The 12,458-nt window shown below is 39.2% G+C and overlaps 1 protein-coding gene across 4 annotated transcripts in view; it reads right to left on the reverse strand.

Moving 5' to 3' along the window:
- Positions 1 to 3,353: 3,353 nt before the first annotated feature.
- LOC119909276 (E3 ubiquitin-protein ligase TRIM9) overlaps positions 3,354 to 12,458 on the reverse strand; it is a 43,479-nt gene continuing 34,374 nt past the window's right edge. For 2 of the 4 annotated variants that reach the window (XM_038727407.1, XM_038727408.1), the window contains 7 exons: positions 11,487 to 11,650; positions 10,961 to 11,099; positions 10,565 to 10,648; positions 7,804 to 7,928; positions 7,451 to 7,629; positions 4,651 to 4,813; positions 3,354 to 3,652 (listed from right to left, as the gene is read on the reverse strand). In XM_038727407.1, coding sequence (XP_038583335.1) covers positions 3,605 to 3,652; positions 4,651 to 4,813; positions 7,451 to 7,629; positions 7,804 to 7,928; positions 10,565 to 10,648; positions 10,961 to 11,099; positions 11,487 to 11,650 — 902 coding nt within the window. In that variant the 3' untranslated portion in view covers positions 3,354 to 3,604. The remainder of the gene's footprint in view (positions 3,653 to 4,650; positions 4,814 to 7,450; positions 7,630 to 7,803; positions 7,929 to 10,564; positions 10,649 to 10,960; positions 11,100 to 11,486; positions 11,651 to 12,458) is intronic. The other 2 variants (XM_038727409.1, XM_038727410.1) reach the window with 1 other exon arrangement.

Genomic DNA, 12,458 nt, shown 5'->3' on the forward strand with positions numbered 1-12,458 from the left:
TTTTATTTGTCCACTTGGTGGCAGCACTCATCACTTTTTAAGTTGATACAGTGAACTTGTTAGCAAACAGGTGCTTGTTTATGCATCAGCAGACAGGGAGCATCGTTAGCATTAATTTGGAGTCATGTTTTTGGACAGACAAATGTAACTACCAATAATTTCTCTCCATTTAGCTCTGTTTTTGATCCCCACCAACTCCTGAGAGAAATATATGGTTCACCTGCTAAATGCTGTTCTGTGTTCACCAGCTAGCCACTAACTGTGTCCGTCTGCTGTTTAGTGCTGGACAGGACAGGCAGTATACAGTGGGTTTTTAGAGCTATTTTACTGAAAACAATGCTATGACAGCACAAGAGTGAATCACAACGATCAAGCTACAGGGCAGAAAACTAAAACAATGAGCTGAAAGATGCTAAAAAGCTGCCAGGGAGCTGCAGAGTCAGGTTCATCACTACAAGCGATTCCTTTCAAATTACACAAAGTCATGTGATCCATTGTTATTTTAAAAAATATAGATTTTAGCATCTGTAAAAGAATCTTTCCCACATAATATGGATGCAGCATCAGATGCACAAAGCCAGTTAAGCTGGTTTGGCTTTTTGCAGACTAACATATTTCCTGTTTGCTCTTCTGGGATGTAAACATCATAAATGTAACATTCTAGGTAACAGCTTTGATTCATAAATAAATGCATATGCCCATCCCCATCTCCCAAAATGGTTAAATCATTATTCTTTATTCAAAGTAGTTTCTTTTTTAAATTAAAAAAGAACACTGGGAAGTAAAAGCTAACCAAAATGACTATTATACTACTTTAATGCTCTGTAATTAAATAAATTCTTTAAAAAAAATTACCACTGGCTTTATAATGTGTCTACTGTTGTATTGAAAATAGACTTCACTAATTCAAGTAAGAAATTCCTAATTAATTGTATTTCTGAACAGTCGTCTGGCATATTTAAAGTCTGTGTTGAACTGAGAATTTAAAAGAATACATGTGTGTATTAAGATATAAGTGGTGCCTGCAATCATAATAATTCGTCACCGTATATATAAACTTGTAAAATGTAAATGACGTTGCTGTTTTATGTCCCTGATTAAACGTTTCAATATCATGTGATAGTTGATGATTTAGTAAGAGATGTAACACTTCCAGAGAAAATCTGACACTGTGTCAGATAAAATCTTTTTAAATCCATTTTTAAAATGTCAGCGTTTAAAGGTATGAAAACACAGTTGGCTAATCTATAACAGCAGAATCAATTCAGAAATGCATTAATTCTGTTGTTGCCACCATCCAACAGCAGAGGGCGAGCTGTGGTAGCAATTGGCTTTAACATCACTCATCGCAAAGACAGTAAAACAGTACACTATTTACAATACAGCCTCAGATATTTTGTAAACTTGTTCAATGCTTATTCCATGCTTAATATCACACGTTATAATAACAACTCACATTTCAGTATTTACAGTTTGTGGATTTCCATTCACACATACAGTAAACCCAGTCTTTGTATGTCAGCTCTGTGTATACCTCCAGTTACGTCTCTCTCACACTCTCAAGTTTATAGGAAATAAAAATATTTCAGATATTGTAATAAAATTCAAGATTAAATAACCTGAAAACAAACCTCTCTGCTGCATTAAGATAAATGAAATTTTACATGGGTAGTGTATGTTAAGACAACAAATTATGTGATTAGTCACAGTGGTTTGGTTAAATTTTGAAACTATTGTCCTGTACAGGCTGCTGTATCCAATCCCAGCACCAGAAATGTAGCATCACCTGATGTGACTTTTCAAGATCATTGTCAGTACGACAGATTAAAGGTGCCCGACAGCATCTGAGATTCTACAGAGAGACTGAGAGATGAGCACAGACTAAAATTACCATGAGACAACCACACTTCTCTGATCTGCTTTTGATATATTATAGTAGCTATTGAACTTATAAAACAAAAAAGGAAATGTTTGGCTCAGTTCCATTTAATTTCAGCATTTTCTGATGTTCCTCCCTCAAGGTGAAAACATTTTTCTTTGAGACAGGGTGAATACAGAGCCTGAGAGACGCTGCAGGGAAAACATCAAGGCAGGATATTCTCCTGCAGGTTATTAATCAACCTCGTTCCCTCACTTTGATTAATTTAACAGGACAAGGTACAAATTGTTTGCACACAATTTTCTAGTTTTAGCAACCCTAACTTACACAAGTATTTAAAATCTGCAGGCATATTTTAACCTCTAACCTCACTGACATGCCAGCGGTTTAGTCATCACAAACTTAAGCTGTGCAGCCAAATATTATTCAAACTCACAGACCTTGATTTGTTAATTCTAGTGGAGATGCCAAAATTTAGCGTGGTGTTGATCTTCTCATCTAACTCCTGGCAAGATGGGAAACAAGTGTATGTCAAACTATACCTTTAACCACTTTAGATGGCAAAACAAAGCATGAAAGGTTGCTGCTCTCATCATCCAGTCTCTGGTGAGTCTCTCCCTTTTAGTCTACCACTTGAGGCAGCTACACATGTGAAGTGCAAATGAACTGACTGGTAACTCAAGTGTTAGACTACTAAATTCCTCCCTAGATTCCTACTTCTAAAATGACAAGCCATTTCAAAAGAACACAACCAATCCTAATCAACCACTGATGCACCAAAAATAATTTTAGATTGCAAAATAAAACATTTCCCCTGCAGGGTGGCCACTGTCGATGTTCAGCAGATCTGTCAAATGACTGAAAACTGAAATGGAATTAAGCCCAATGCTTCCCAGCTTGACCTCAGTGTGTAAACATCTTTGACAGCAGCACCAAACAATCTTAATCACACTTCATATGAGATAGAGAAGAAGGTAAAAGAGAAAACAGACAAGACAGTGTTATTAGCCACAATTGCGATAAAACTGTGCAGCTTTTAAATATTTCATGAGTGAAACATCCCCGGGTGCCACTACAACTCCTACAAAACACCCTCTTCATCTAGTTTTATCTTGAAAGATGTAACACCTGAGAGAGAAACAGAGCAGCAAAAAGCACTGCTGAGATGTTTCTCCCTCGTTTTTTCGCCTACTGAAATCACCTTGTGGATTTTTAAAAATGACTGGGGTTGTTTTCTAACTGAATCCCTAAAAAGCGCAGAAAATCTCAGATAGCGAAATTGAAAGGCAAAAATATCTTCTAGCAATGTTGGAATCTTCACTGATTCTTTCAGAGTGAGACGGTCGATTAGTTTGGTCTCAGGCCTCGAGGAGAAGCTGTACTTTCCTTCCGTTAAAATTACTGGAGTAATAACATAAGTGTTGTTAGTATCCTGGAGTTTACAGGGGAAAAAAGTATGGCAACCCACAGTTACTCCAGTCCTCTCCACAAGCGTCATTTATTTATTATTATTTATTTATAGCCAATAATATCTCATATTTATTCATTGCCCCAAATTACGTAGCAGGGTTTCACATTGAAGTATCCAAGACAAAGGGCACCTTGAGAAGGATAGGAGAAGGGTAAATCCAACCTGACGTGACTGGAAAAGGTCCACACATAAGCCAACTGCACATGACATAGTTGGTTTATATCCACAGCATGCTCGGAGGGAGGACAGATGTCCTACTGTTTGATATTCTTTGGCACCTCCAGGCCCGTCAGTAAGGTCACCTAAAACGCAGCAACAGAGCAAAGACTCAATGAGATCATCACTGACTGAGAGTGACGGCAGACTGTGATGAGGGCCACATAAAAGCATGGCTTTGACATGTAGTTAAATGTGGGGAAGACACATTTGACCACTTCATTAATACAGATTCCTTACTCCACGCACTTGTACTTTCTGCTTGCAAAAATGTTAAAACATGCTGTATACAGTATTTACTACATTTCATTGATGCATCAGGTCTTCAGGTGAATTTTATAATGATGAACCTTTGCAGCTTTGCTACTTTCTAGATCTTTTTTGTACTCTGTAAATGTGTGTCTGTAGCCACGTTGCTTTGGAGGAACTCTCCTCTTTTCATTGTTTGCAAACCAATAAATCACTATCAACAGTCAGATAACCACACAAGTCTCGCGATGTCCACCTGACGTCGGCATTAAATGCATTGCTCAGAAATAGCAGCCAGCGTGCAGCGGTGTGTTTACAGCGAACAGCTGATGGAGTTAGTGGTCACAGGCCTACAGCCTACGTCAGCTGGTTCATTTGCATAATCTTCGCAGGTCTTTAGATTACGGTGGAAACTCACACAACAATGGGCTGAAGGAACCTTTAGTTCTTTGAAAAGAGATCTGGACTTAAAAGTCCCCGGATTGTAATTTTTATTCCACTGCGTTTGTCAGACAGCTACTTTATAAGTTACTAGATATACTGTAGGATTAAGTTTTCCGTTATGAGTTGAAAAAATTGTCCTACATCTACAACAGTGTATAATAAGAAGTAGTGCGTGACTAGAAGTATAAGAAAACAAAACAAAGTAAAAAATATACTATAGAATCCGCCTTTGTTTTGCATCAGACGTACTCAAGCTTCAGTGCATTTTGACATGTCTAGTCTTGGCAGCTCTGATATCAACAAAAACACACACATTCCCAGCACATACAGGCATTAAAGAATACATCATAACTACCATCCCACACACACACACACACATACACACACTGACCTGTACGTTTCTGTTGAGGCTGACAGCTGGTACAAACACCCCGTCCAGGCTCTCAAAGGCAGTAGGTCCATGCTGCTCCTTGTTGATGAAGAAAGTTAGTGTGTGTTTGGTCAGATCCAGCAGGATGCCCACAGTTGCACCCTTAGTGATGCCTCCCTCCGCCCTACACACACCAACAACAACAACAACAAATAAGTCAAACAGGTTAATTTGTAGTGTATATAGGAAGTAAAAGTAAGAGTGTGTAATTACAGTATATAACCAAGTGGTATGTGATATTAAAATAGAGCTCTGTTTTGACAATAAACTGCTAGTTGAACTGATTTGTCAGCGGACACGATGCATAAATATGAATACAGTTTACTGTCCATAACATTGACAATATAACAGAACATGGAACAACTCATATCTGACTGCAAATATTCAAGCAATCTTTTATCTTCCCTTGTAACTTGTATTCTTTCCCTACAGCTCATTAAAAAAGAAGTTCAAACTGGAACTCGCATTCACCAGTGGACCAAACTCCCCCCGAGATGTTTAAAATGTTATTGGTTTAATCCACATAATGTGCATAAAGGAAAAGTTAAAGCATTAAAAGTTCAAATCCTATATTCAGTGATTTAGATTTTTAATCATTTGCGTCCATAAAGTCTAAAACTCCGTTTGATTTTACAAGCTCATCCAAACGTGAAAATTCAGAATACATCAACCCAGTCTAGTGGAAGGGTGATGAAAATGGGCATTTAATGAAAACTACACGTTTTTACGTCCTGAAAGAGACTGTGTCACTGAAATTGGGTTTTAGCTTAGATGATAAGGTGCGAAACCACCTCTATATCCAGTACATGTACAGTAAGTGCACAAACACATGACACCTGCCTCAGGACTGGGTTGAGTGAGCGTTACTGCACTGAGAGGGATGAAAGAATCAATATGCGGTTAATAACATGAAACACACATGGGATGATTAATGACATGAAAGCAAATGGCACAGCAATCTGTAGTCTGGATGGACCGAGGAAAAGGAATAGAAATAAAATCAGAAGGTTTTGCATACTTTTGTGAAGAGTCAATTTTTTTTCTTGTGAAGAATATCCTTTTTCTTTTAAATAAATGTTTAATAAGGGTTTGAAAGTTTCGGCGTGACACTGAGTTCAGAGAGATGTTTTGATGTCGTCTGCATTCTTCTTCTACTGCTCCCTGGTGTGTGTGTGTTTGTGCATGTTTACTTCTTTGCTGTGTAACATTTAATGCAGAAGAGCATTCCACCTTACAGAGACTCGGGGTCCTGCTGTTCTCATTGACACACAAATGCTGTTCAAATTAGTTCAAAAGATGAGTATTACTTTGTAGTGAGGCATTGGTCATTCAATTCTGTATTAAACATCAGTATTAAACACATACATAAAATACATCTTTTGAATTAACAGATTGTGAAAAAACACTCGTGGTGTAAATATTTCCATGGTGGACATGATGAATTATAGTGAACTAACAGTAAATGACTAACCCTGTGAACCCCCACAATAAGCCGGCGGGTTTGAAATCCACGTTCTCTTAAAATAAATGGCCAAAATAAAAGGATTGTGAGTTTCTCACTTTACAATAACCCATCAGGTCTACAGTTACAATTGTTAATGAGTTATTAATTACAGACCCCAGGCTAAAAACTATTGACATCAGACAGGCTATAATAAGCATCGGTTTTTAAATCCTTTTTAAACTTTATTTTTTCCCCCCGATGTTTTATGATCCCTGTGTATAGGCCAAATATGTGTTTGTAAACATCTGACATGCGCAGTGTGACGTAGTGTGATAATCAAGGGCCTTCCCTTGTGGCCAACTGTGTGCGGAGGCATACTGGTAAACAAGGACCTTGAAGATGTGCTTTGTTCCCTGTATCACGTGTGCGCAAACTGGTTCTATCTGGTAGTTGTAGACACTAATTCTGACCTATTTAGATATCTCATTTGATGTGTTACATACAAGGCTTTATGGTGAATGGTCTGTATTTGTATATCGCCTTTCTATCCATCTTTCCGAAGATGCACTCAAAGCACTTTTACACTATATCACATTCACCCCATTCACACACTGATCGCAGGGACTAAGGGGCCTCTGCCATCAGAAACAGAAATACACATTCACACACCGATGGCTCTGCCTATCCTGTAGGACACATAAGCTGAAGAAAAAGTCAAAAGAGGTTTAGTGCGACTGTACCAACAACTTCTCCGATATCAGATCTGTGTTGAATATACCTATATTCAATATATTGAATATTCCTATTTTCAAGAACCCGCAACTTAGCCTGTTCCTGTAACCTTTCAGTGATCAAAGTGAAGATTGAAATATATTTATTACATTTAGCTGACGCTTTTATCCAAAGTGACTTACAATTGCTATATATGTCAGAGGTTGCACACCTCTGTAGCAAACTCCAGAATAGCTACAGAGTGGACATTTTGGCGAGTGTTTTGTCAGCATTAATCAATAAGTATTTAGTTTTAACAGTTGAAAAGTCTGCATCATTAGAATGTGGCACCAAATGGTGTAAAGGAAATGAGTCTGAAGTTATTTTGAGTGTCTGTGATTGCATATACATGTCTGTGTGTGCTTAACAATAGACTGATATGTAAATTCTTAATAACAAACCAAATAACAACCAGTCAGTGTTCTCCACCTACAACTGGAAGAACACCCACACACTAAATACTTAAATAACAAAATCTTTAAGTTATAGTAGCTTCCATCCAATAATACTAATGGCCTCCAGAGTCACAGTATCGTCTGCACCTACCTGTTGGTGTGGGAGTTGTTGTGCATGAACCAGGAGCGGTTGTTGTCCACATACATGGCCCACGCCTTGTCATCTTTCCCCAGCATCATGTCTTTCATGGTGTTGATCCTCGCCACGCCAAACGCAGGGTCCGGGTGGTTGTCATAACGATCGATCCTGACCTCCCAGTAGTGGGTGCCCTGAGATTCACGTGAAAGTGAAAAACTTAATTATTAGTATTATTATTATTATAATCTTGGTGTGGAAACGTACTGATGTACGTATGAAAAAAGAACAATCACTAGTGATATGACTTCAACAGTCAAAGAAACAGGTAAAAATGTGATGTGAAACTAATTTAAAAGTGTGTTTACCTTGGAAAAAGCAGCAGTTCCCAGCACCACACGGTCATCATAGCTGTTACAAGAGACTGTCTGGTTTTCATTGGACAGAACAATGTCCCGATGAGCTGTGCTGGGGTCAAAGGTGAACCAAGCCACTGTAGGAAGGAAACAGCAGCCTGCTAATCTGTAGTCAATCACTTTGAAGTTTTTTCTAAAAATGCTTTTAAAAAGTTTCACACTCTTGTTTACCAAAGAATATATAAATATCATTTTACCAGCTTTGCACTACTTTGATGGTGCTCATTGATCATTTTTTACCCCGACCCACAAACACATTTTGCTGCCACAGGGAGAAACTGTTTCTTTTTAGAATAGCAATAACTTCCTGTTCCAATGAGATCTTTTTTTAATTATTATATCATTATAACAGCTTCACATCAACAACTAGTTTTGCTACACCGAAAGACAATGTTTATATGCCAAAAAACTTTCATATGTTAAAATGATTTTTTGTTAAAATAAGTCAAAGAAATTTCCCAAAAATTTTAGACAAACTGAATATTAATTAAAAGTAAATGGCAAAAGTAAATCAGTGCTGGTACAATTTTGATAAACAAGAAATAGTTCACTTTCACTTAAAGTGGCTTTGGACATTCTGAAATGTAAACATTTTCGACAGGTGATAATATGCACAAGACCCCACTGTGATTTGATGAACCCTTTTCCTCTTCTCTTGTGTTTTATTACAGGAGTGGAGTCTGGTATGTGGGAGTCGAGTACCGGTGGCTAGCCAATCAGTTCCTCTCAGACGGGCTACTTAAGCCAGCTCTCCACTCCACTCAGCACCAGATCATTGACTAATGATACCCGTCACGCTTCCAGCCAGATTCAGCTCGCTTCTCTTGTTTGCTTGCTACCTTTGACTTGGTTTCCCTGTGCCTTAGGTTACCACACTTGGTCCGACTCCCACCCAGCTCAACTTCCTTGGACCTCCCTCTGGACTTCCCTCTGGCCTTACTGGATTCCCCTGGACTTCATCCTGACCCCCGCGACCTGTTGGATTCCCCGAACCCCCCTTGAGCCTGCTTAGTACCTCCTTGTTTCTGAAGTTTGAGTCTGAGTTTTGCAACTGAGCCCAGACTACCTGAGCTAACAATGTAGCCATCATGTACAGAATCATGCTCAATATCTAACTATTAGTTTCTTAAGTCTTTTGTGACAATAAACCTAGCAGTCAAGAAGTAACATTATATACATTACATTGGTTCCTTCCAGACAGCATTACATATGGAAATCCATACCTGGCAATTTTATATAGCATTGTGTCTGAAGGGCCATACAAACACACACCCGCACACACACACAGAAAGAATTATACTACAAATTTAAGAACATTTTATATAGAGATCAGTGTTTGTTGTGCAGCCAGAGCCTTTGCCGTCTGCTCTATTCCTTGTCATGCCAACAAGGGTTGCATCCCATAATTTCCTGTCTCTGTGTGGCTGTAGGAAGCTACAGTCCTCAAGGCAAGAGAAGGAGGCGGCGATGAGGGGTGAGAGAAAGAAAAAGAGGGCAGGAAGGCAGACAGAGAAAGAAAGAGGACGGGAGGGATGAGCGGTTATCAGTCTGAAAACAGACTAATGCCCATTGTTATTGTGGGTTGGCAAAGTGAGATGGTGTGTGTGTGTGTGTGTGTGTGTGTGTGTGTGTGTGTGTGTGTGTGTGTACTTGTACTTCCTACATGGTGTGGACCGGATTTTAGATTTTAACCATCAGAGTGAAGACATTTTTAGAAAATTAAGGACATTTTGGCTGGTCTGTTCTGTTTGAAGGTTCACACTTTTTTCAAGTGTAAGAATAGAAATAGGGTTAGGTTAGGGACAGGTTAGGGTCGGCATTTTATTCATGATGGTTAAGGTTAGGGTAAGGGTTCAGGGAACGCATTATGTCACTGAGTGTCCTCACAACTACAGAAGTACAAGGGTGTGTGTGTGTGTGTGTGTGGTGTCGTTTGGGAAAGAAGAAAGAAAGGAAAGTGGTGTAAAGGGTAGATAGAAGGGAAAAAGAAAGTAGAGGAAATGAAACGACTACAGTCACTGTAGGTGACCTTAGCTACTGTTTTATCCATTTCAACTGAAAAGACATACAAGAATTGAATAATTCACCCACTTTTAAAGTCAACTACTTATTTCACTCAGTGTACATCAATAGGCATGGACACAGGAAGTAGGGGTGCTAAGGGGGTTGTAGCACCTGTTAAAACCAGGCATTATACTTTAAAAACCATCAACTGATAAAAGTGTGATGCAGACTCGTAGGTGAGGGAGAGAGAGAGAGAGAGAGAGAGAGAGAGAGAGAGAGAGAGAGAGAGAGAGAGAGATTTGGACAGAAATGTTGAAGTGAAAATCTTTCTTTGATCATGAAGCCTAATGTTGCTCTATAGTTCTGTGGTTTATCGGTGAAGTGTATGAACTGACAGATCTGCATTATATAGGCTAAGCTTCTCTCCTCTATGAAACGTCTGTATTCTCACTGTGCTGCATTATTAGGAACTATGATGAACAATCTCTCCCTCTTCATCTCCCTGCAGTTGTCATGCATTAGTTCCCTGTTGTTGACTGTGTAGTTGCTGCAGCTGCTTTGACATTCAAGTCTGCTGTCTGCTGTGATGTAAAATCTTCTCAAATTGTTGTAAATAACTTTCAGATATAAGTTATCCTGGCCATTCAAATTAATACAAAAAACATGAATATGGCGCACCATTTATTATAACATCATTATTTTGACTGACCTTCTCTCTGCATCCCTGTGAAGGGGAGACCGGGGTTGGTTGGCACACTTTTCACTCTCTGCAGTATTTCTCTGGCAGAATATTCTAACCAGCATCAAATAAAAGATTAATGTCTCAGCTACAAATAAATATATCTTAATGTACGCAAATTTTTTTGCAAATTGATGATTGTGATTAAAGCCATTTGCTCTTTAACAACACCCAGATGCTAAAGGCCGCCACTGCCTGTAGTATAAAGCACTTTATACTTCTTATTCGCTGCCTTTTCCATAAGAAATTTCCACTCATGTTGAGAGGAAGAAGATTCTCTAATCAATTTGACATGGTACAAAGCATGTCATGAAACCTGTTTAACGACGATCCTCACAAACAAAAGTGTTCACACACTCTACCTACCATCCGAGGTCTTTAGTACCACAGTCTTGCTGTACGGCCCCACACCGATGGTATTGTAGGCTTTCACTCTGGCATTGTAGGAGCTGTTAAAATGGAGGCCGTCCACCGTACACACTGTCTCCTTCCCCACATATACCTCCTGAGGGTACACACACACATTTTAGTACTATCAATACAAATGCAGATTAAGGACATGTACATGTATATTCGCTGCTTAAACACACAGGATATGTATTAGTGAAGGCAAGAACTCACTTGCTTAAAATGCATGTTTGCCGATGACACACACATTTAACTACACACATATAACACACACACATACACACACAAACTACCATCTGGCTTTATTTAGAGTTGAGCAGCATATGGATTATGAATAATAAAATAAAATGGAAGACTAGCTACGGAAGACACATCATTTACTGCATTTGAGATTAGATTACTGTCATATTGTTGTCGAGCCTTTTACTCTTCTTTACACACAGTATGTATTCTGACTCAGTGTGTGTTTGTGTGTTGCGCTGACCCTGTACTGTCCTCCGTTGCCATCATCCAGCTCTAAGATGTAGCCCTCAATGGGGTTGCTAGGGGGCGCAGCTACCCTCCAGGCCAGGGTGGCGCTGTTGTTCCTGGTGCAGCACTTCTCCAGTTGCAGCAGAGGAGCCGCCGGCACCTGAGGTCCAGACTCCACTGGAGGGAGAAATAGATTGATGAGATGTAAAGCTTGTAATGGGGGGGGTTAGGCTTGGGAGGGTTAGGCTGAAAGGGTAGATGGATGAAGAGAAAAGGAAGACAAACATGGTGATGCCATCAGCTGGCATTTAAACAAACTAATAAAAAAAAAAAAGGGAGCTTTAATGTGGGTTAAAGGTGAAAAAGCTCCACGTTCATTTATGGGGCAACAGCTGGGAATCAGTGGCTTTAAGTAGGCCATGTGAGGACATTATACCCCTGTAGAGGTAGCAGTGCCAGCGGTGCATAGGTTAAGCTTTCACAGCTTGTGGACATTTTGTAACTTAAGCTTCCAGCAGCAATAATTTGAACACTACTTGGATTATTTATTTTCCAGAAGGTCCCCCCACATTATGTTCTTGTCAAGGTGGGAAAATTACTAACTGATCTGTAGTCTTGAGATACAAACTCAAAATAGAAAGACAGACTGATCAGCATATATGATTTAATGAGTTAATAGATTTAATCAGAGCAGGATTCTGAGCTTGTTAAAAAAGTCAAGAAAGGGAGGAGCCAGCATCATATCAAAGGATTTTTCTATTAAAAAGACATATCTGTCTAACCCCTTGTGGTGGTAAAACAAATGGGGCAAAACTGCATTCCAAAAGGAGCTGAAACAAACACACAAACAACAGAAACAGGGTAAAAATAACCACTGAACACACAAGCGGAGATCTCGGGGTGATAAAGTCTGCTTCATATAATTTCCTTATTTGTTATCTGATCTATCTAGACCAGAATAAGAGCAGTGAAGACACAGAGGAAA

Source organism: Micropterus salmoides, unplaced genomic scaffold, assembly GCF_014851395.1.
Source record: "Micropterus salmoides isolate LMB-PRFRI ecotype aquatic unplaced genomic scaffold, ASM1485139v1 Ms_hic_scaffold_18, whole genome shotgun sequence".
Lineage (NCBI taxonomy): Eukaryota > Metazoa > Chordata > Actinopteri > Centrarchiformes > Centrarchidae > Micropterus > Micropterus salmoides.